The following is a 25590-nucleotide window of genomic DNA, read 5'->3' as shown; positions in this document are numbered from 1 at the left end:
TTTGCGGATACAGACTAACACGGCTGCTACTCTGAAACCTGTCAGCTAACCAGGTATTCCAGATAAACAGAAGGGCTGTTCTGAGCTAGTTTCACTGCATGTAGCCCTATGTTAATCACCTGCTAATAGCTTCTCAATTAGCCTCCATGTGCCAGTGGCTTTCTACTTTTAATGCTTGAATAAAGAGTAAAACACCAAAAATTATTAAAGCTATATTTACAGTGGTTTAAAATACAATTTTAGTGTCAATTCTATTTGCAGGGCTTAAAGCGGGTTTGTCTTTATAATACACACACACACACACACAATGTTGTTAAAATAGCACTAAAATACAGTGAACATAGGGGGACTTGGCAGATGCCTAGATGTGATCTTACTTCATTAATCAACAAGAGGTGGGCACGGGGAGGAAGAGTGGTCATTCTCAAGGGCAGATTCTATGAAACTGGTGGGAAAAGAATACAAACAACCCATTGAAAAGAACACAAAAGGAATTATTGCTTTTTCTGCATTTCTTGGACCAAACTTCAATAATCCATTGTAATCTTTGCTAGTTCTTTTGGTGGGAGTGGCGGCAGGAGGAGTTTAAAGGATAGATGGCTGCAGGGGTCTAAACCAGTGGTTCTCAATCAGGGATACACGTACCCCTAGGGGTACACAGAAATCTTCCAGAGGGTACATGAACTCATCTAAGTATTTGCCTAGTTGTACAAGAGGCTACATAAAAAGCATTAGCAGTCAGTACAAATTAAAATTTCATACGACTTGTTTATATTGCTCTATATACTATACGCTGAACTGTAAGTACAATATTTATATTCCAAATTGTTTTATAATTATACGGTAAAAATGAGAAAATAAGTGATTGTTCAGTAATACTGGGCTGTGACACTTCTATTTTTATGTCTGATTTTGTAAGCAAGTAGTTTAAGAGGTGAAATGTGGGGTACTCAAGACAAATGAGACTCCTGAAACAGGTATAGTAGTCTGGATAGTTTGAGAGCTACTGGCCTAAACAATTCCCAGCGGGAAGAGAGGCTGATCACCAATTTGGAGATTTTCATCTGTAGATGTTTATTCACATGTAGTCCTGATCAATAACTGAGGCCTGGTCTACACTTAAGAAGTTAGATCAACATAGCTATGGAAAATTCAGACCCTTGAGCACTATAGTTAGGCCAACCTAACCCCTAGTGTAGGTGTGGCTAGTCTGATGTAAGAATTCTTCCATCAACCTAGCTCCCACCATTTGGGGAAGTGGATTACCTACATTGATGAAAAACCCCTTTCTTTTGCTTTAGGAAGGGTCTACACTATGTTTCGACAGCAGCATAGCTGCAGCACTGTAGTGCCGTTGCCTAAACGTGGCCTGAGAATGATAAGCAGCTGATTGATAATTGAGCTCTCAGTTCAAGTCTACTAGACAGATGTTTCCCACCAGGAGAAAAAAAACAAAAACCACAGCACCACCAAAAAGTTTGGCTAAAAGAACACAAGAACAGCCATACTGAGTCAGACCAAAGGTCCATCCAGTCCAGTATCCTGTCTACTGACAATAGCCAATGCCAGGTGCCCCAGAGGGAGTGAACCTAACACGTAATAATCAAGTGAGCTCTCTCCTGCCATCCATCACCACTCTCTGACAAACAAAGGCTAGGGACACCATTCCTTACCCATCCTGGCTAATAGCCATTAATGGACTTACCTCCATGAATTTATCGAGTTCGCTTTTAAACCCTGTTATAGTTCTAGGCGTCACAACCTCCTCAGACAAGGAATTTCACAAGTTGACTGTGCGCTGTATGAAGAACAACTTGGAGGGATAGCTCAGCGGTTTGAGCATTGGCCTGCTAGACCCAGGGTTGTGAGTTCAGCCCTTGAGGGGAACCACTTAGGGAGCTGGGGCAAAATCAGTACTTGGTCCTGCTAGTGAAGGCAGGGGGCTGGACCTGATAATCCTTTGGGGTTCCTTCCAGTTCTATGAGATAGTTATATCTCCATATATTTTATTTGTTTTAAACCTGCTGCCCATTAATTTCATTTGGTGGCCACTAGTTCTTATATTATGGGAACAAGTAAATGACTTTTCCTTATTCACTTTCTCCACATCACTCATGATTTTATATATCTTTATCATATCCCCCCTTAGTCTCTTTTCCAAGCTGAAAACTCCTAGCCTCTTTAATCTCTCCTCATATGGGACCCGTTCCAAACCCTTAATCATTTTAGTTGTCGTTCTCTGAACCTTTTCTAATGCCAGTATATCTTTTTTGAGATGAGACCACCACATCTGTATGCAGTATTCAAGATGCAGGTGTACCATGGATTTATATAAGGGCAATAAGGTATTCTCCATCCCCTTTTTAATGATTCCTAACATCCTGTTTGCTTTTTTGACTGCTGCTGCACACTGCATGGACATCTTCAGAGAACTAACTATGATGACTCCAAGATCTTTTTCCTGATTTGTTGTAGATAAATTAGCCCCCATAATATTGTATGTATAGTTGGGGTTATTTTTTCCAATGTTGCATTACTTTACATTTATCCACATTAAATTTCATTTGCCATTTTGTTGCCTAATCACTTAGTTTTGTGAGATCTTTTTGAAGTTCTTCACAGTCTGCTTTGGTCTTAACTATCTTGAGCAGTTTAGTATCATCTGCAAACTTTGTCACCTCACTTTTTACCCTTCTCCAGATCATGCCTGGCTTTGGTACAACTTGTATTTCCTTTAATTTATCAGAGACACAAGATGGTGGTCTTCAGGTCTGTAAGCTGAAAAGCTTGTCTCTCTCACCAACAAAAGTTGGTCCAATAAAATATATTACCTCACCCACCTTGTCTCACTAATATCCTGGGACCAATACGGCTACAACACCACTGCATAAATTTATCAACAGCCAGATGGATACAGCTACACAGCAGTAATACAGCAAAGATACTGAAGCAGCAGTTTTCAAAACAGGCTAAAAACTTTTTAATTTAAGCTTTGCCAAATATTGAAAAAAGGAAAAATTTGAGAAAAGTTTTTACAGAAGTTTAAAGAAAAGGTTAAACTTCAATGTAAGATTTTAATTTGAAAAATTCCTAACGGCTGTTGTAGTTTATATGGGTTGCTGAACTGGTGAAAAGCAGCAAGGGTCCTTTCTTTTCCAAGGGGCAAAACGGGCATGTAAAACAGTGGAGATGGATATAAAGAGATACTGTTGTTACACAATGCAAAGGAGCAGAAAGAAGTGGATGTAAAGTTCAAAGTTGTGAAAATGGGCATCAGAATGTGAGTTTGTGTTGGTGCATTTTATTTTTCGAAAGCAGACATCCTTGTTTGCATGCTGACATGGATGTGGCACCACAAGCCAAGTCAAAGGTCCCAAATGCAACCTAGGGTCAACAACCACATTGCATTTGAGAAGGTTCTGATAGGTGCCTGACTCCAGGAATCATATTGTTGTGGTCCCTGTAGACCTCACAGATAGAACATGCTTCCTATGCATTTCCCTCCAGATCTCCATGTAACTCTCATTTAGAATTGTGCATGTCACACTTGTACCTTTGAAAAACTTGATACTGTGGGGTAATCCAGGAAGCTAACTCATGATCTGGCCACACTAAGTCCGAGCCTTACGGAGACAAGGGACTTTCCTGACTCTCTCTTTACTCTCTCTCTCTCAGAAGGGCTTCCAGCCACAATAGGAGTTGGAAGCCAGTCATAAATAGCTGCCAATTTAATGCACGTGTTGCTGACAGCTGTGTGTACTGGTCTAATGATGCAATACAGAACAATTGCTCCTTTCCTGATGCAGACCCTTGGGGTGCATTTTCTAATGCCAAAACAATTGCATTCGGGAGACCACTTGAACATGTGTGCATTCCTTTGATGAGTCCATTGCAGATGCATTTCCTTGGCCATGCCTCTCCTAACCTGAACTGCTACTTGGCAAACACATTCCACGCGGTCCCTTTCTTAAAAATGCACTACCAGAGCCCATTTTTTAAGAAACTACCACCAAATATAGTAGCACAACACACAGTTTAAGCCACTGTGTGCTAGGAAACCAGAGCAAGAGAGACTTAAACAATCCATCAATGTTTTATTAAAATTTTTATTCACACAGTTTCTTTATGCAGAGTCTGACCCTGGGGAACACAAATAGAAAGTCAGGATTGCATTTGTTTTCTCTTCTTACTAACAACCTTCATTTGTGCAGCTGCTCCCCGGGGCAATCCTCTGGCAGCTCCAAGACAAGTGTTTTTTTCCAGCTCCAGCTGCCACAACAAATAAGTTACCATCTTAATAAATTAGTTTTTAATTGAAGTTTGTTTGGCAAGACACACTCCAGTTCATTACATGCCGACAGAAGAGCAAATTAGAGTGTTTCCTCCACCCTGTTTGCCGACTCAGGCAGGAGATAAATAAAAGTAGACTAATAAAGCTCGACTTAATTAGTTCTTGATTTCTGCACCGTAACTATTAATACCCCCAGAACATCTGGGGCCAATCATGTACCGCCTGTGCATCTGTAGACTGTGACAACTGGAATAAGAGGACATCATGAAAATCTCAATGACAAAGCCTAGCATCTCTTACAAATGAGGGATGCCCATTTTTAAAGGTACAAGACAGACCCCACTGGCATAAGGATGCCATTTTAAATTCTACTTTGGGGTAGCCTAGCTTTAGGTAAGAAAGGACACAGTGTTTCTTTCTGTTAGCTTCATCTCCAGCCCTGAGCAGGCTCTTCCAGTGACCTTCACAGGTAACATATCATAACATCCCTTTATTTCCTGCTTCCACCCTTCTCCAAAGTTGCCTATTCACCCCTTTTCCATTTATTGTTAACCAAGATGCAGTGCTTTAATTCTCTGACGGTCACAGTGCAGGAAAGCAGGCTAGTAAATCTCAACTCATTGCAACTCACTTTTCACTCTGGAAGCCAGAGAGAAAGCAAACTGAAAGCTCTTTACACTAATTTCATTTTGTGGCAAGATCATAGTTTTAAACAAAAACCCATCACCAAATGCAAGTGAGCAACTGTTAATTAAATTCCCAATCCCACCCAACATATTTGATTCTTCCCGCACCATGAAATGTCATGGCTTATGCTTCAAAACAGATGGGAAGAACAGATTTGTGAGATCATGCAAGCCACACCATTCATTATTCTTCTCTCCTTGAATAAGTTATCTTCAGTTTCACAGTAAATATTGAATGCCAATGCACACCAAAGCTTAATTCTGTTACCCTCACTCATTCCAAGTTCACCTCTACCCCGATATACCATGACCCGATATAACACAAATTCGGATATAACACAGTAAAGCAGCGGCTCTGGGGGGGCCGGGCTGCACGGTCTGGCGGATCAAAGCAAGTTCAATATAACACGGTTTCACCTATAACACAGTAAGATTTTTTGGCTCCCAAGGACGGCATTGTATCGGGGTAGAGTTGTAGTACCTTACTCCATAAGTAGCCCCACTGAAATCAGTAAGACTACTCGCAGAATAAGGCACTACCTGGGATCAGTGAGGGTGGCAGAAGAGGGCTCTCAAAGATGGAGAAAAGAGCCAACACTCCCCACGCACAATAAGCTAGTTCATGCTGAAGCAGTTCTGCTCTGATGGAAGCCAGGAGGAACAATTCACACACAGTAGGAAAGAACTCACTGACCAAATGAAGTTTGCCTTTGAAGAATGAATTCAGTGCTCGTGAAACTGAAATGATAGGCACTAGTTTAAAGTCAATAAGTATTATACAAAATTCTCTCTCAGCTGTCAATGCACTTCAGTCCTTTCCTGTAGCACCCACTACTATTCCAGTCCTAAGGCTACATGTGTAGCGGGTTTGTGACATGGATGATGCCCAGAGGGGAACTAGAACAAGACCAGACTCTTTCACTTATGCTCTAATCATGATGTGAGCCCAGGTCCCCATAGGAGATAAGTGTCATCAGGCATTAGCCTATTAACAGCATCTCCAGTTCCTCAGGACAGGTTGTGTAAACACCCTCACCTTGAATAAAACCAATTGCTGTAGCCCATGAAAGCTTATGCTCAAATAAATTTGTTAGCCTCTAAGGTGCCACAAGTACTGGTCTTTTTGCATTTTCAATGTAATCTCTTCCACTTATACCTGCTAGACTGGCTATGGCAGCAGGTGCATCAGCTAGAACACTGGAGTTACTCTTTATTTCTATTCTACCTTGCTGCATTTCATGAGGATAAACACCTGCAACAGAAAGGACAATCTCCACACTATGGCAGAGCCAAAGAGATTCTTAAATCAGCAATTAGAACAGATTTAAAGAAACAAACAAATCGCAGGAGGCCAGGGAAAGCACAGAAATGGAGATCAACTTGCTGCACTTTGTCTTGTATCATCTAAAGTAGTGCATACAAAAGCATCCCCCCAACCCTGCTATTTCTAGGATGAAGCTTGAGTAAGATTATTGATCCTTTTGTGTACTATATTAGCTACACACATCAAAGTGATGCACGGCCAGTAGATGTGGGACTGTACTGAAAAAAATCCTCTTTTGCTTCTGGAGCCATGGATTTAAATAATCAATTTATCATAAAGGATGAGTTTTGTGGCCTCAAGCTAGTCTATAACAGTTTGAAATCTCTGCTAGAGGATGACACAGGACCAGCAGAAGAGGACAGCTACAAATCAAAATAGAGGTGCATTGACAAATGCACAGGAACATGTGCATAGAACTCCTCCATCATACCCTCTTATAGACAGCACGCATTTTTCATGACCATCAAGTTTGCCATACAAAAAATGCCCCGCAAACTAACACAAGGTAGAATTCCAAGACAACCATCAGAGAATCAGTATATCACAGCATGAATTATAGAGGAGCAGTTGGGAAAAGGAAGGAGGCCAACTGAAGTCGCTCAGTTTAGCTCTGTCATGAAAGTCAATGTCTGGCCTTCTACAAAACCAACAGCACTGAGAACTGTGATTGCCATTGGGAGTGGTGGGGAGTAAGCCCTTCGACACCATAGGCACAGCAGCCAATACTTTCTGTAATCCTCAGGCTCTTTGTTCACAGCTATTGGCTATCTGTGTAGTTCAACAAGAAGCCTGTTCCTAGTTTGTATTACATACTCTGCTCACCCCATTATAGGGCCTACTGTAAGAAGAATGATCTGGCTAAGCGGAATCTGCTCTGAGAACAGATTTCATCCTGCTTCTCAGCTATAACAAAGATAATTTGGTTAATATGGACATAGAATCATGGGGATATCTGCTCTGCTATATTCCCTATGTACAGAAAGTATGCTGGTCCATGTAGTAATTTCTTGGGGAACAGATATTAATCCTCAGCCATTGGATGGATCTTAGTGCTGTAAAAAGAGCTTGCCATCTCCTCACCTTCCAATTGCATGGATGAATTTTCACTAGCACTTCAGTGCTAACATTGAAGCATCATCACATATGAAGCAGATCCCTCTTCACAGCATCTTATTAACAAGAAGATAACTGAGCAGCAGACACACCATCTCCCACCCCATTGGTGTTCGCAAGAACTTTCTATGCCAGTAGGTGGTACTAAGGGGCACTAATAATTATTTTATTTACCACTTCCTCTTTTTTTAAAGAGGCAGTGAAATGCCTAACCAGCTCACAGCTGATTATATACAACCCTGAATTGGACTAAGACCTCATAAGAGCATATTAAGAGTGGGTGGCTGTGGAAAGAGAATGGGGAGAGGACCCTAATATTCCATCTCCACTGTCCCCTCTAGAACCAGCCCCGTATTACTGTTTGAATTCCACTCTTTTTTCCATTAACACCAGCAGTTGTGTTTTCCCAGTGCAATGTCCACTGCCAACAATGGACACACCACGACGGCGAAGCTACCACTGTGGCTACAGGGCTGTCCAAGGGCTCCCAAACGCTCTACCTTCTCTAGCTGCTATCAGCCAAAGATAAAGACCACCATCACTTTTTTCCCTGGCTCAGGAGCTTTTCCATTCATTTCCAGTCCATCCTGGGCATAGCCATTCAGAACCGATTGTGCTGTTTTTCTATCATTTGTTTTTTTTTTAAAAGGGAGTTTCATCTGTTTTCCATGAAAGTTACAAATGAGAGAGTGTCATCCTGTCTTCCACCAGCACAATGTCTGGACCAAACTGGTCTGTGCACTGTTTCACTGTAGCCAGGATGCTCAGGAGCCGCTGGTCCATGGCATCCAAGTGAGGGTCGGAGAGCACTGGTGCGATGGGGTCATGAGACATGGCAGTCTTTAAGGCAGACTTCAGCACTCCATTCTTCAGGTAGTTCAGTCTGTTCCAGGTGGAAACCCGGATGCTGGAAAAGAAAGATGAGCACACATCACACTAGTGCACACAAGACTTCAGTCTAAGGTCCCATCAGCACTACCATATAGCTGCTCCGTTGAGGAGTCCAGTTACCACATGGTTATGCCTACATAGATGGGAGCAAATTATAACTGGGTATCGCTCCGCCCTCCCAAATAGGATTGTAACTGTAACATAATCAAGACCTAAAATGTTGGTAGCAGATGAAGGTGAAGGGAAAGTGATCTAATAGGTTGCAATTCTTCTAAGAATTGCTCCATGAAAACTCCTGACAGGAAGAGAGCAGCTAGATCAGTCTGAAGGCCTCCCAGACAGAGCTGGGGAAGGTCTGACTGCTAATCCAAAGCAATGCTTTACTCCAGTCAGAACTGAAGAATGCTTTACTCAGCATTACTCCAGTCAGAACTTCAACCACCAACAATCAGTCATGGATGAGAAAAGACTCAGATGATTAACCTTCCCTACCAAGTCAGTGTACATAGCAATGTTCTTTCTACTTTGCCATTTCATCTTTTCACACTATCACATTTGAACTGTTTTCTTCTGGGAAGTCTCCTGGGAATCCTCCCATCAAAGTTGCCATGTTGTAGCAATTTGCCACAGCTGATGTCCTGACTCACATAGCTCCCTTTGGAGTGCATCATTGTCACTGAGTGTTAGGGAAGGGTGGTGTTACCCATGTTACAGGGTACTCCCTATCCCCAGAGGAAGCTGTGAATTCTGCAGTCAAAACAATTGCAACAGATGAGCACATTCACATGGCTACCATAGAACATTCTGTTTACAGGCTTCCCTGCCTAGAGGTGTGAGCTGTCCATGGACCACCTGGGCTCAGTGAGAATGAAGACCAGAAGAGCAGGGAGCTGTTCAATCTTCTGCAAGGATGGAAGGGGAATTGCCTCTGGAAACCTCTCCTCTAGGACTGTGTTTGGAGGAACTTGAAGTAGAGGACACAGACTCCAAAGGAGCCACACAAAACAAGAAAAAGAAAACATTTACAAAAATTACTAGGGAAAGCTAAGGAAATGTTTAATCATTTTTTAAAGCGTTTCTATTTACTTACTTCATGCTCCTGTTGAAATTTCAATTTTCTGCAGACTTTAGTGTGCTACAGAAACCAGGGGTGTTACAAAAGAAGGTAGGTCAAATGTGCTGTAGTATATAGGGCTGTATTGGCTGTACTTGCAGTCTGAGGAGCTGAGCTTCTGTACTCTGCAAAGCTCCTGGTTTCCAGAGACTCTGAAGAATTCAGGAGACAAACTGAACCCTCGAGGGGCAGCTCAAGGAACTCTCAATTGACTGGCCTATTTTAAAAAGTGATGTGATTTTCATTTCTCCGTTTGCGTTGCCCTGATGTATTACATTCATGCAAACTACTGCACCGATTTCCTTTCTTTGTTTGGGTTTTTTAAGTGCTCATGCAACATACAGCCTATTTGTTAACTGGACATGGAGAGCAGCGCCCACAAAAGCAAAGAAAGGCTTGCCCCATCAGGTAAGCATGGGGCCACAGAACCCAGAAATCAATAGGTTTCAGGAGACAAAAAATGAAAAAAAGCAGGATGGGGGTGCAGGTCACAGGGACAAAATGAGGGATTCAGAGTGGGACAGCGAACAGAGAATCCCAGACAACGCCCTCTGCTCTAAGGAGTCAAGGGATACCCTGAAGAACTCTGCCTGGATGCAGGCACAGACAAGGGACAAGAAAAAGGCCTCACAGACAGAGAACACCCTTCCCTCTACGCAGCACAATGACAAGCAGTTTTGAAGTCTCAAGTCCTCCAGATAACCCAAACCAAGAACCGCACAGGTAGCAGCAGTGCAAGCTTCTACACACTGCCTTGCCACTGTACCACAGCCCTCAGAAGGGACATCAGGAATGAGGGTGGTTTAGTTACCATGCCTATCCAATCCCAGGCTTCTGTCAGTGAGAGTTCCAATGCAAACATCTGTCCATCAGGAACTGGCCAGAGACCAGCTCATTTCATATAAGCCACTGAACAGCTGCAGATGGAAGCTACTTGTCATTACTGATCAAAGGTAAATTTGAACCAGTGACCTAGAAGAGTTCTGTGTATAACTTGCATGTCTACCGGCTGTCAGAGGGCTTCAATGCTATGAATTTCTGTGTGCTCCTGATTTAGATTTGGCAATTGCATACAAATAAACTCAATGGCTTCTCTGTGACTTACTTACATGCAGCACTGATAAAGAGGAGCTAGGATGCTTCTCTCATCCAGGGAGGGGTTTCCAAAACTGAAAAACAAATTAGAAGCAGGTGAGCCAGATGAACACTCAGCACCCTTTCCGACCTCAGCAGATTCTGTAAGAAATTTGAAATCAATAACCAAACAATTCCATGCTCCAACAACTCAAATCAGTTAAGCTAAAACATTCTCAGCCCATGACCAATTAGACAATTCCCAACAATTTCTGTTAACGTACCCAACAAAGAGCAGCAGCAGCTTTAGCTTTTAGAGTTCTTTACCCTGCCAAGCCATCTCAAGGCACTTTAAAAACAAGCTGTGAAGAAATGTAGTGATGTAGCCCACACTGCTGAGCTAAGGGGGAAAACAAGTGGGATATCAGTTTGGACAAAGAATGAGATTATCAGCTCCCTGACATTCCTGGACAGAGATTGAATTGAGGAACAGCCGTTTGGCACATGTAGATCACAAAGTTAGCCAACCTCGAGCTGAAGGCCAGGGATATAAAATGCTGATCAATTCTAACCCATCTAAATCTCACTATCACCCTTTCAGCTGGAGAACTGCCAAAAGGACTCCATAGTAAATTTTGGGCTCCATTTAAATAGATGCCAAATAAACTTGCACAGAAGTTATTTTTCAGTCGCTTATAAATTTAATTTAAGAATTTCTTCACAAGCCTAACAGAGAGCCTGCTCCTTAACAAGGGCCATTTACATGCAAAATCTGGACCTGTTTTATTCATCTGAGTTGCTAAGCATAAAAAAGCCTTAAAACATCAGAGTGTTTTTTCACACTTCAGTAACTCAAAGACAGCTGAAGGGACTTTACTCAAAATGTCAGAAGAAATTCACTTCTGGGGCTGAGATGCCCCCAGAGGAAATTGTTTCAGAAGGGTATAAGCATGTGAACACAGGTAGTTATAACAAAAGCACAGACATAACCCATGACTATCACCATCGCTATCCATTGACTAATATGGAACTCTCTCCCACTCTAATGTCAGGACATTTTAAAAAGCCACCATTTTTGTAGGATCCACCAAAAGCCATCTGAGAGCAGCAGCAATTAACTAATATTCCTAAAGCGGAATACATCCCTGCTGGCATCATGGAAGGAGTCATTGAAGGGGCTGATGCATAAACAGCAATGAAAATTAAACTGAGCCATGTTTATTTCAGACAGATTAGAAATACTCACAGTAAGAGAAAGGAGCAGGAGAACCCAGTACTTAAATGGGAAGAAAGGCCAAGAGTAACAAGGAGGAAATGGTATTTTCAAGCCTTCTAAGGGTCTGTCTAGATGACAAAAAAGGTGCTTTAAACTCAAGTTAGCTACCAATCATGGTAGTTCATTGGTAACTCAACCCCAAGGTTAAGTCTTCACTAAGTTAGGAAGTATTTTTAACCGTTGTTATCTAATGTACTAAGATCATACTGTAGCAAAGTGATTCACCAGTTGGAGCACCTCATTGGGACTAAGAGCAGCGCTGCACAGTTTTATCCTTTAATTGTCTCTGTTCACTTTGTGACTTATCCCTCAAGCTGGGTCACCTATGGTCTCATCCTTTTGAAATAAACCAGTGTTTTCACCCAATAGTCCTGTGATAAATGAAGGGGGGGGAGAGGCTCCCTTTTTATGAACACCCATCCAGCCAGTAGCTATAAAATCCTTCTTAGTAGCTGGTCTCTAATTGCTCTACCTGTAAACTGTTAAAAAGTCTCACTGCTATGAATAGTTAAAAAGAAGTGAGTGGGCACCTGGCCAAAAGAGCCAATGGGAAGGCTAAAACTTTTAAAAAATTGAAACAAGACTCCCCTTTTGTCTGTCTGTTTTTGTTCTCCAGGAAGAGGTAGACAGGGCTGCAACTAGGCTGTAAGAAGCTTGGGGCCATGTATTAAAGAAAGGGGAAAAAAAAAAAAAAAGATCAATCGGTATCATACCTAGAAACTACTCATTTGAAACCCCAGATATGCAAGTAGATCAGGAAATGTCTAGGAATACACATTTATTTATGGCTTGTGGACTCCTCCGTGCTACCCCAGATGCTTTAGTTTTGCTTGTAACCTTTAAGCTGGACCTCAAGAAAGTTATTCTTGATGCTTAACCCTTGAAGGTTTTTTGTTTTGTTTTTTTAAATCTAGCAAATGCCTAAGTTCCCAGATGGTTTGGGCTTTTTAATTAATAAAATTTACCTTTTTTTAAGAACAGAATTGAGTTTGTGTCTCTTAAGAGGATTGTGTACATTGTTTAATTAGCTGGTGGAAACAGCGGATTTCCTTTTATTCCCTCTTTCTCGGCTCTTTCTCAGTGTGTGTGAGTGAAAGGGCTTGAGGGCACCACTACAAAAGTTGTTTTCTTTTTTCCTTCCCCTTCTCTCTCTCTCTCTGGTAATAGCTCACCTTAACTGATCGCTCTCATTATAGTGTGTATGGTAACACCCATTGTTTCATGTTCTTTGTGTGTGCGTGCGCTGTATTTTCCACTGCATGCATCCGATGAAGTTGTTTTTAGCCCACAAAAGCTTATGCTCAAATAAATTTGTTAGTCTCTAAGGTGCCACAAGTACTCCTGTTCTTTTTGCGGATACAGACTAACACGGCTGCTACTCTGAAACTTCACATATACTGCCACACCCCACCAGCATGAACCTACTTTGTCATTCCTATATATTTTGTACCCTGGCATTACTGTGTCCAATTGATTATCATCAGCACAATACAAATGCCAAGGTCTCTGAGAGCCCATATTATTTGAAAGGATTTGCCATAAGGAATATTGAGTTTTAGCTTGAGCTATTGCAATGGATAACTATGGGAAAGGCAGAGTGGGGGCATGGATAACTGCGTGCTGCCTTTCTCATCACCAAGTGGTCGCCAGCATTAATATGCTTCCTACCTTTTGGCATTGTCCAGGAGGATGAGCATACTGGCTCCTTCATCATCCTGGAAGCTTTCATAGTGATGTCGGTCAGCATTCCCAATCAAATAATCAAAGATGGCGGTGTCAATGATATCAAGGAGGCGGGGGCCTGAGTCATAAGGTGAGGTCTTCTTCACAGCATCACAGTAGCTCTCGTCATACTCCCACCTGCAGGCAGACAAGGGGAATCAAAGCAATTCCATCTTGGCTGACGATCTACTGCAACCCCAGGCGCCCCTAAGAACAGACTTGAGCACTTTGCAACTGTTTTAGACAAACACATCAGCTGATCTTTCAAGTTTTGTTTATAGTTGTCTTTTTACTCACTTATTAAAAGATTGTGGTATTTAAAAAGTGGATTTTTTAGGGCTGTCGATCAATCACACTTCATTTGTACAATTAACTAAAACAATTAATCACAATTAATCGCCATTTTAACCGCACTGTTAAACAATAGAATATTAATTGAAATTCATTAAATATTTTGGATGTTTTTCTACATTTTCAAATATATTGATTTCAATTACAACACAATACAAAGAGTACAGTATTCACTATTACTACAAATATTTTCACTGTAAAAATTAAAAAATTTATTTTTCAGTACACTATTCGTACTGTCTCAATTTATTTTCCTCCATCCAATCCAACTTCTTTCTCTACTGAAAATGACCCAAGCAACATTACCAGTGACCCCTGCCTGGCCAAGTCTAAAGGCCTTCTCTGTCTACTCACTCTCCTTTATAGCACACAGAAGGAAATATCAGGGTTAGAGTTACTGTGCCCTCTCCCTTTAAGGACTGAACATCTGCTGAGGGGGCTCAAAGGGGATAGTTCTGGTCGCAGCAGCAGAATTTTGGTGTGCTATGAAAAGACTGAGCTGAAATGGGGTTGTGTAAGCTCTGCGTGTGTTTTTGGACACTAAGTTTAATAAAATCCAGTTTTAAAACAGTCCCTGGTCTGTGAGTGTAACACCTTCGACACAATGATCGTCCTTTATACTCTGAAAGCCTCACCTGCACGCATTTCCATGATACAATTTGTCTTCTACTTCTGTCTACTCCTTCAGAGTTTTGTTTGGAAGCACCCCATTTTCTTCTCCACTGGCGAGCTTTCAGGGTAGAGCCCTGCATGGGATTTTTTTAATCCCGCCCCTGCTATTATAGCAGTGGGTGCTGCAGGACCTGCGGGACCCCAGTCCTGCTGCAGGGCTTTATTTCAGGGTTCTCTGTCTTCTCTCCTTTCTATATACTCATTCTCTGTGCCTGGGGTCCTGAAACACTTTCATTCTGCAGACCACTCTACAGAAATCTCTCTTATGGAACAGCTCCAATCCCAATACCCAAACCCAGAGAACTTACTTCTCAAAGTATTTCAGTCTTTGGACCACCAGGAAGTGCTCCATGGATAACATTTTGAGAATTGTTGCCCATCCCCGCAGTTTCATGCTGATTTCACAATGAAAATTTATCTCCAGTGTCTACCCGCAATACTCCATCCTCAACATCCTGCCACTGTTTCAACCTCAAGTGGCAAAAGGGACAAAGTGGCTTTCCTCCCCAAGCTTTTCCTCCCCAAGCTTTTCCTCCCCCTTCATTATCACAGTTAACAACTCCATTCTTTTCCTAGTTACCAAGCCTTGCAACATGGGTGTTATGTCCACCTCTCCACAGCCAGGCTCTTGCTAAGTCCTGTCGTTTCTTCCTCTTTCTCAAATCCATTCTTCCTCTCCACACAATCTGCTAATACCCTGATTTATGCCCTACCCATCTTGACTAGTAATAAGTACAACTTCTACGGCACCTTCCATCCATGGATCTCAAAATTCTTCACAAAACATTAACTAAGACTAAAAACCCCTAAGGTGGTTGTATTCCCATTTTACAAAATGGAGAGGTTAACAACTGACCTGCCCAAAGTCAGAGTGAGTCAGCAGCAGAGGCAGAAATAGAATTTAGCTGTTACAACCATTACCAATGCTGTCTCCCAGAGAACAAGAATAAGTTCTACGCTGGCCTCCCTGTATCTCACCTATCCTCTATCTATCCAAAATACCGTGGGCCAAAGTCTTCTCCTCTCATTGCTCCGACAGTCCTCAAATCCTTTCACTGGCTTCCTCCTTTTCTTCCTGCATCAAGCCCAAACTCCACATCTTCACCTTTAATATTCGGCACATCACTCCGACATCTCATCTTGTATTTCTTCCTATGCCCCGTGCACACTCTGTGTGTTACTCATACCACTCTCCTAAATGCTCCCCTGCCGCCTCCTAGCAGTCTTTAATTCCTATTTTTGATGACAGCTCTTACTCCACTTGGAACAGCTTTCCCTTTCCCCTGCTCCATGCTACATTCCCCTTTCTATCCACCATTTGTCAATCAAGTTACCACACTGATCTTTCTCCAGCACCATAAAAAAAAAGGTAATAATAAAGGTAATAATAAAGATATATACCACTCCTCTAGCTGGAAAAGGGACCCTGAAGTCTTTCTCCATCCACCACTGATCTTTCTCCATCCACCAATTTTTGCCCCAGATCCCTAAGTGGCCTCCTCAAGGATTGAACTCACAACCCTAGGTTTAGCAGGCCAATGCTCAAACCACTGAGCTATCCCTCCGTCCCCCCCTAAGGGAGGGATACATTTACTTCTGATAATTTTTATTCTATTGAAGAGCTTAATTGTGACTCCGAATGTCAGGGATCTTATCTAGTACATGGTTGTAGAAAGCTATGTACACTAATGGCACTAAATTAATAATGTTAAAACAGAATTATTCAAGACCGAGCAGCAGCTTTGAGAAGAAAAACTCCTACACAAATATCTTCCATAATTAGGAGCAGCAGAAAGGACATTACATGCCATATGGAACATACGTATATTTCTTCCCCTACTCCTGAAGGCAGGTTTCCAAAGAGTGAAAGCAGCAATACAGCTAAGTACATGACAAAAGAGCAATGTTATTTGATTCTATCTGCATGGGCAAGAACAAAGTACTTTATAACAAAGATTGTCACGTTAGACCTGGAGCTTGTCTACACGGTGGGGTAAGGCACTTTATGGAAGTGTGATTTCTGAAGCGCACTAAAGTTGTTGTGCATTTATAGTCCCCATAGACCCTGCTGGTGTGCTTTAACATAATGGTATTTGAAATAGTACTATGCTAGAGCACACAAGGGAACTTATAGTGCACACCAACAGGGTTACAATTAATGCATAACACCTTAGTGTGCTTTAAAATCATGCCCTTATAGTGAGCATTACCCCATCATGCAGAAAAGCTCTAGCTCTGATTCCAACATGGTAAAACATAGCGTAAATGGGCCTCCTAAGTTGAGAAACAACTTCTTAACAGAAGCAAAATGTTTCCTGTTCTCTTTTCCACAAATACATCATCAAGTGATCCATCCCCTGTCACCCATTCCCAGCTTCTGGCAAACAGAGACTAGGGACACCATCCCTGCCCATCCTGGCTAATAGCCACTGATGGACCTATCCCTCCATGAATGTATCTAGTTCTTTTTTGAACCCTTTATAGTCTTGGCCTTCACAACCACCTCTGGCAAGGAGTTCTACACACAAAAAAAAGTTCAGATTTTTTCTGTGACTAGCTGGCTAGTTAGAAACTGATGGAAATAGCTAAACCAAAAATGTAGTTCAGCAAACAAGATTTCAGGGGCTGAAAATGTTTTTCTTGTCACTTGTCCTGGATCAATGCTTGGAAAAGTTTACTGAGCTTGAAATCATTTGGGCAAGTGTTCTGCCCTAATGAGTTTTTGAGATACCGTGTCTGTCTTATAACGATCAGGCCCACACTGGTCTCTGTCTAACAGTGCTCTTTGGACCTGGGTCCAGATCCCTACATGTTGCTGGTATACAAACAAACAAACAAACTTTTCAGTTCTAAACTATTTAAGGTGAGATATACTTTGCAGAAAACAACACAAAAATTTGAACTTTAAAAAAAAATAAGGAGCGAACTTCATCTCTTCCAGGCTGCACAGAATCTCCCTCAAACACACCGAAATTACTTTGGTATGAAAGCTTTTGACATAGGTCCACAACAACAACAAAAACCCCCCACAAAAATAGAACCAATAAAACCCCATGAAATTAGGCAAAAAGACTACTAACTCAGTGTCACAGAATTCTCTTGAGCCAAATAGGGGCACAGTATAAAAGAAAGCCTCAACAGTGAGAGGTAAGCAGCTAAGATTCCACAGTCAACTTGGGTATGGCTGAATCGCTCACTGACTTGTGTGGCAAGTTACTTTCCAGGGAAGAAGTCGGGGAAAAAATGACACTTAGCATTCCTGGATGTCCATAGGATTTTTTCCCTCTCACTCAAATTAATACTTGTCCCATCAGAGGCCTTCACTAGTAGTTCTGTTTCAAGAAAACTGGCTGAAAGTTCCTTTGGATCTTGTGAATACTGCTCTTTAAATAGCCCAAGTCACTGCAAAGATTGGTGTACTCTGAACTGCTGCAGTAGGCCTATGGGGTTCTTATACCTGGCCAATTTGCCTTCACGGTAAGTCCTTCCCCAAGGATGCCGGTGCTTCTGAAGAGGCCAGACATCCGGAAGCCATAGCGTGACTGACCCCTCCATGGTATCTCCATCAGCACAAGCTGGTTCTGTTTCTCGACAATAGTAGCACTTCCCATAGAAACAGGTACTATTACCTTCAAAAACAAAAAAACATATCACAAGAAGAGCAGTAACTCAATGGAAGCTCAAACAAAAGAGAGGAGCAGCCTGAAGGACCTTTAGAGAGATTTCCACAAAGAAGTCCTTTCAACAATTCACTTCATTTTGCCTTCCTCTTCCTTCCCTCAAGAGGAAACCAAAACTTCTCTTTTTCTTTTGGAAAGAAGTTCCAAATGGAGAGATAACCAAACAGGAAATTATTCATCTTTGACAAGATGAAAAGCTCACTTTAAAAGGATCCACTGAATAGACAAGGGAAAACACACACACAAAAAACTACATTAGAAGAACATTATTAAGTTTGCAAAGTCAAGCACTCAGACATTAATAAATACAAAAATTTATTGTGCTCACATGCTCAGGGTCTAATGGACTGCATATGTGGGGTTGGGTAGGAACCTTCCTCCAGGTCGCATTGGCAGTGATTTGGGGGGAAGGGGGAGGGGGAAGGAAGGGTAATTTGCCTTTCCCTGCAGTGTGTTGGCATGGGTCACTTGCCAGGATTATCTGGGTATCCTCCTTTAAACTTGTCCATGCCATTGCAAAGGACTCAGGCACTGGTTCATCTCTGCCCTTCCTAGTCTCTGCCTGTTACACATAATAGCCTGACTTAATTTTGGTTGCTGGGTTTAACAGGAGGGGGCAGAGTGATATACAGGAGGCCAGACTATATGATCTGGGGGTCCTTTCTGGCCTTAAATTCTGTGACTATGATATTGAACAATGAAGAGAAAACAAAATACTGAATTAGTTGCTCATTAAGTGAGCTCTACCATCCAGTGCAGTGAATGAGAAGAGGGGTGAAGTGGGAAAAAATAGTATTTGATCATGCACAAAGGGGTCAAATTAAGGTTGCACAAGCAATCTTAATTCTGGCATTTCCTAACTTCTGAGTGCTTGGCTTTGCAATCTTAATTATATTAAGTTTGTGTGTTATATCTTATGCTTTTTTTTTTTTAAACCTATGGGGGGAGGAAAGAAATTCCACCATTCTGACACCTACTTGGGTCATCTGCAGGATTGGATCCTTTAAAATTCTATTGCAAAGACCTCTGCCATTCAAGCAAATGGAGTAGCTGATAGCAATAGTAGGTTGTCATCCTCTATGTTAGGGGTCGTCAACCTTTCAGAAGTGCTGTGCTGAGTCTTCATTTATTCACTCTAATTTAAGGTTTTGCGTGTCAATCATACATTTTAACGTTTTTAGAAGGTCTCTTTCTATAAGTGTATAATATATAACTAAACTATTGTTGTATAAAAAGTAAATAAGGTTTTAAAAATGTTTAAGAAACTTCATTTAAAATTAAATTAAAATGCAGAGCCCCCGGACTGGTGGCCAGGACCCAGGCAGTGAGAGTGCCACTGAAAATCAGCTTGTGTGCCGCCTTCGGCACACGTGCCATAGGTTGCCTACCCCTGCTCTATGTGGACTAGTTCTGGGCGTGGCGGTGGATGGGACACTGCCAGAGGGTTTCACTGCTTCTGACAGCAGAGAAATGATGAGACTCAGGAATCTTATGTTCCATACCAGGCTCCCTGCCCCCGCCCCCTCAGCCCTGCTGCTACATCCTTCTAATCTGTTTCACCCCCATCTCCAAGTCCCTGTCTCTTGCCCAGCCAGCCCTAGTTCCTCTGCACCTTCTGGCTCCTCATTCCCAGTTTCCCCTCCCAGCTCCTCATTTAATCTGCTTCTTTTCTCCCAACCTCCAGTCACCCAACCACCTTGTCCCCAACCCTGGCTCCTCATCCAATCTCCCCACACACTGCCCCGGCTCTTTGTCCTAACCCACTCCTCTGCACCCCATCACCGTAGGTTTGGCGCTTGTCCCCTTTGCTTTCAAATCAGACAGATTCCCCCTCCATGCTGCTTTGGCATCAACAAAGGGAGCACTGACAGCAAAGGAGACACTGGCTCCATGTAACACTCCCAGCCACAGCAAAGACAACAGCTGTGACTAGAGAGAGAGAGTCCTCCTTCAGGGCCTGGCTGCAGCATGCCTAGTGGGGATGAAATCTTCAAATTTTTAAAAGGCTTATAACTTGGCAAAATTTAGTCAGATTTCATAGGGGTAGCAAAAGGCACATCCCTGTCACAAAGCCCACCATGTTTCTAAATTTCAAGTCCCTATTCCACAGAATGGGGGCACAAGAGCTCCCCCCTTTAACAAAAAAAAAAGAGTTGCCTGAATTTTTGAACATAGGCGAAACAACAATTTTTCATTAGCCTCATTTTCTGAAACAGCTTAACCATTTTGACTGAAATAAAAAAAAAAAAAACAAAAACAACCTCAGCATGAGGCAAAGACCTGGCATGGTATATTTCGGCCTGAACAGTTAAAGTTTGGCAGAGTTATAAAAAACTGAAAATACAGTCTTATAACTGGAAGTGTCTGACAACCTTAATAATAAGTGCTACCAGCCCTGCCTATCATACATACATAAAAACAATACATTGTTAATGAACAGTTGTCTCTAAATATGTTTTCTGACAAAGAAATATGATACTTTATAATCTGACTGAAGTACTAATGGTTGTAGCACAGGGCATTTTCTGAGGCATAATGACCACCTGGCAGGACTCTGCCCTTGAGCCATTAACCCCCAGAAAATACCCCATCAACATTACTACTATAAATTAAATGAATGAAATTGTTCTGGGACATCTAGTTATGAACATCTTATCCAGTTAGTCTATAACCATGTTGCTATGCCAGGCACACTGTTGGTGCTATACAAACATCATCATCCATCACCATCTGATATCTTAGCAAGCCACATCATTCCAACCGTCCATTCAGTTTACTCAGAGTAAAATATAATTCAATTTTTTCAATTCAGGTCTATTCCTAAATTCTTCTGAATGCTTCTGACATTAGGAAGAAAATACTTATTCAAACAAATACCTGCAAAAGGGAACATACAAAAATTACAGGCAAACCAAAGTATTTTTTGTTGAAAAATAATCCCACCCCTCTTTCCCCACCAAACAAGGTTATACCAGTGTTAAAAACCCTCCGAAGGGCTGAAAGCAGCTTATCAGGTTCCTATGTAGTAGTTAACTGTTCTACAGTTATGTCAGTTTCCCCACTGCTTTTTTTTTTTTTTTTTAAACAAACATGCTTATTTTCAGTGGGCTGCACGATACCTAGAACCCACTTACCCAGCATCAGGAAGGTACTCAGCAGCTGCTCTGTTGCAACGGGTTTGATCTCTGTACGCAGATTCACAAACCTGCCAATAACCAGTGGAGCTCGCCGGAAACCCAGAATTCTGTTTCGGGGGGGAAAGAGGGGTGACAAAGTATGAGCATTTTAACAAGGATAGCAGTTTCAAATCTAAAAACCACATCAAATCTCCAAGCCACTGCGCAAATTCAAAGATGGTTGCCTTATAGCAGGTGCTAAGTTTGGAACCCCATTGGAAATTAACCCTTCACCATTTGTACCTTCTATCTTCTTTCAAGACTTTCCTTTAGCTAAGGAGGGCTGGATGTACGAGACTCCCTTTACAGCCCATCAGCAATGCTCCTATATTGGTCTGAGTGGTCACTGCAGAGCAGCATGAGATGCGCCTTTTCTTCAAGGGCCAAATACAGTGTCTTCAGAGAACTCAGCCCAGGAAATGAGACCTCATATCACAAAATATATTGTCTCTCATGTAGGAGCTCAAAGCAAACACCACAGGGCCTTGGGCTGGCCACATGGAAAGATAGTTTATACTAATTCCCAGAAACCACCTGATAAACTCTGTTGTAATTTAAACTCCAATTCGTTAAACTTGAGCGCAGACAAGCTGGTTTGAGAGAACTGGGTGTCTTTGGAAAACACAAGGACATTTAGAAACATGAGAAAGGGGGGAAAGATGGTTTAGCAGGTAAGCACAAGTCTCAGTGAGTTCTGTTCCTGTCTCTGTTAGGCTTACTGTGTGACCACAGGCAACTTGGGTGTTTAGGGTGGGATTTTCAGAAGTGCCTAAGTGAGTTTGGAGCACAAGTATCAATACAATTTGCACTCTTAACTCACTTAGGCACGTTTGAAAGACTCACCCTAAATCTTTATGCCTCAGTTGTCCCCTCTCTAAAATGGAAATACTTATCTCACAGAGGTACTATGAAAGTTAGTTCTTTAACATTTGTAAACTGCTTCTAGATCCTCGGACAGAAAGCCCAAAAGAAGTGCAAAGTGTTATTCAAAATAGGCAAAGAAGAATGTTTGTCTTAACAAATCACACCTGAGATATACAGGATAGTAAAAGAGTCCAACAGATTTGGATGTGTGCAATTATCCAATTTGTATGAGCAAATATGATAGCCATATGCGAAGGGGCACAGAATTAAGACTATTTAAAATAAGTATCCTTTGAAGTGTCAGCATCAGAGTTAAATATTAGCACCCTATTGTGATGAATGGGAAAGATGTCAGTTCACACCTCACCAGAACCATTGCTTAGGTATAGGACAGCACTACATGGAATCATATTCAAGAGGTCATCTTTGCAACATAACCACAAGAAACATACATAAAACAAAAAAAAATAAAGCTTGCAATTTGCGCAATTTGAAGCTGTTGTGTATGCCAGAAAAAAAATAGTACAAGTGGTCCAGATCCACCCCAGGTGTCAAACTCATGCTCCAGAGACCCCTCCCCACAGATCTAGGAACAACAATTTTCAGCTCTGAAAGAACTCCCATCAGACCTTCTTAACTGAAAGGAGGCAGCTGCCACACAAGTTCTGAGGAGGTTGTAAATTACAAGAAAAAGTTGGAAAATCTAATCTCTCACTGGACAGCTCTAAAGAAACAAGAACCCAATGGCGCCAGGGCAGTATCCCTTATAGAAACAGAAACTTTACTCTATTTAGTCCAATATAATTCTATTGTAGGAAAAAAGTGTGGCTGAGAAAGGACACACCGTGCCCTATGCAGGAAAATAGACCCTACTTTGTCTCCCTGATTGTGGAATATGAAAGAAAACTGGCATAAAGTTCAGAGCAACAATTCAACACAGGAATTGGAGCACAGCAACTGTCATGCTAGATCAGACCTATGGTCCAATGTCCAGTATCCTGTTTCTAACAGAGTCCAGCACCAGACAAGTCAGAGAAAGGTGCAAGAAACCACCCAGTTCCTAACAGTTCACAAACGGCTTAATATCTCTTCTAAAAGCTACTGTAGTATTAACTATGTGACCAAATCCCTTTCTGAATCTTGCTCAGTTTTTGACCTCAATGATATCCTCTGGCAATAAATTCCACAGCTGAATTGCATGTTTGTGAAAATATATTTCCTTTTATCAGTTTTGAATTTGCCCTCTTTCAATTTCATTTCATCTCCCTTTGTTCTTGTGTTATGAGACAAGAGAACAGAACGTTCCAATCAACCTTCTCTAGATCATTCATTATTTTGTATACTTTTATCATGTCCCCTCTTATTCATCACCTCCTTTCTAAAGTAAGAGATTCCAACATTTTCACTTTTTCTTCATGAGAGGTTTTTTTCATTCCCCCAATTATTTCCTATACCCTTTTCTAAAACCCCTCCTCTTATGTAACAGCCTTTTTGAAATGGAGTGACTAATACCGTAAGCAGTATTCTAGATGAAGCTGCACCATTGATTCATATAATGGAATTATAATATATTCCATAGTATTTTCCACTCCTTACGTATCCTAACATCTTATTTGTTTTGTTGACAGCAGCTGCACATTGAGCTGAGGTCTTCACATTGAGCTGTCCACAATGATTCCCAGACCCCTTTCCCAAATTGATCATTAAATTTAGACCCTTCTAAGGTATATGAGTAGTTAATTTTTTCCCTCCAGTGTGAATTACTCTGCATTTACCATCAATATACTTCATTTGTCATCATGTTGCCCATTCACCAACCTTGGTTAGGTCCCTCTGATGTGCTTCACAGTCCTCTGTGGACTTGACTAACTTAAATAACATTATATCATCTGGAAAAAAAATTGCTCTCTCACTGCTCACCCCCCTTCCCAGATCACTGACAAATATACTAAACACAAGACCTAGTACAGAATTTTAAGGCGCCCTCATTCTTCACTTTTTGCCAGGATGAAAATTGACTATTTATTCTCACTGTCTCTTGGTCAGTTTTTGATCCATGATAATACTTTACCTCTCACCCCCTGACTACTTAATTTCTTTAGAAGTCTCTCGTGAGGAACCTAATTAAAACCCTTTGAAAGTCTACGTAAACTGTGCCCATCTTGTTCTTTTTTTATCCATTACTTTGTTGACATGTGCAAAGCATTCTAATAAGTTAGGGTGATATTATTTCCTTTCGCAGAAACCCTGCTTATTGGACTCTATCATGTCATGATGTTTTAACAACATTTTTTGTTCTACTCAATGAGCAGGTTGGAGATTGATGTCTCAGGCACCCTCTCTGAAGTGAACTAGTGCAAAATAAAAACAAAACAAAACAAAAACAAGAGACTAATTAAACAGTTAACCCAATAGAGTTCCATACCTGTCCAAGTGAAAGGCTGCCACCTCCGCATTGTGTCTGTCATATCCAGCATATGGCTCTCCTTCTACTACATAGTCTCTGGCATATCTGTAAATGCAATGAATGATGGAAAAACAAAATGATTTATGGGGGATTCTCCTCGGTAAAGTTAAGAGTCACACAAGCAAGAATCATTCAAGCGGAATTGGCTCTGGGTCACCTCCAAAATGATTTCTTGTGGGACAGGAGGAATAAGGTTAGTGAAATTAAAGAGTGTAAAGATTAGCAGAGAGGTACATAGTGAGAACAGGGTACTCACAAATTGATCTCAGTCACCTGGCAAGCTAGGACCAGTCAAACAAAATTAGTTTTAATACAACCAAAATGCAAGGTCATACACCTCAGAGCAAAGAATACAAGTCATATCTATAGAACTGGGGACTCTATCCTAGAAAGCAGTGACTCCGAAAAGGATTTAGTAATCATAGTGGACAAAACTCAATGTCAGTTCCTAGTGTGATGATGTGACCAAAAGTGCTAGTGCAATCCTTGCATGTATAAACAGGGTCAATAACAGACTGAGAGGTAACTTGATAACAGTGAATAAGTATCTTCCTAGGGCAAAAATACCAGGAGTTAACAGGCTCTTTAATCTAACAGAAAGAGACATAACAAGACTCAATGGCTGGAAGCTGAAGCCAGACAAATTCACTTAAAATAAAAAAAATTAAAAAAAAAGTGCCTTCTAATTTGAAGATGATTAACCAATGTAACAAACTACCAAGGAGAATGGTGGATTCTACATCTCCTGATGTCTTCAAATCAAGACTGGATGCCTTTCTGTAAAATATGCTTTAGTCAAACACAAGTTACTCAGATCAATATGGGGGTAACAGAGTGAAATTTTATGGCATGAGATATACTAGATGATCTAATAATCCTTAAAATCTGC

The 25590-nt window shown here is 41.4% G+C and overlaps 1 protein-coding gene across 9 annotated transcripts in view; it reads right to left on the bottom strand.

The window, feature by feature from the left end:
- Window positions 1-8058: 8058 nt before the first annotated feature.
- FAM20B (FAM20B glycosaminoglycan xylosylkinase) overlaps window positions 8059-25590 on the bottom strand; it is a 33386-nt gene continuing 15854 nt past the window's right edge. For 4 of the 9 annotated variants that reach the window (XM_039485555.1, XM_039485554.1, XM_039485553.1 and 1 more), the window contains 7 exons: window positions 24660-24746; window positions 21329-21438; window positions 17972-18143; window positions 13438-13629; window positions 10529-10588; window positions 9158-9289; window positions 8059-8321 (listed from right to left, as the gene is read on the bottom strand). In XM_039485555.1, the coding sequence (XP_039341489.1) occupies window positions 8090-8321; window positions 9158-9289; window positions 10529-10588; window positions 13438-13629; window positions 17972-18143; window positions 21329-21438; window positions 24660-24746 (985 nt within the window). In that variant the 3' untranslated portion in view covers window positions 8059-8089. Of the gene's footprint in view, window positions 8322-9098; window positions 9290-10524; window positions 10589-13437; window positions 13630-17971; window positions 18144-21328; window positions 21439-24659; window positions 24747-25590 lie in introns of those variants that run through there. The other 5 variants (XM_039485559.1, XM_039485560.1, XM_039485558.1 and 2 more) reach the window with 5 other exon arrangements.

This window comes from Mauremys reevesii, linkage group 8 (assembly GCF_016161935.1).
Source record: "Mauremys reevesii isolate NIE-2019 linkage group 8, ASM1616193v1, whole genome shotgun sequence".
NCBI lineage: Eukaryota > Metazoa > Chordata > Testudines > Geoemydidae > Mauremys > Mauremys reevesii.
Note: the sequence above shows the minus strand (reverse complement) of the source record. Positions and strands in the feature narration are given on the sequence as shown.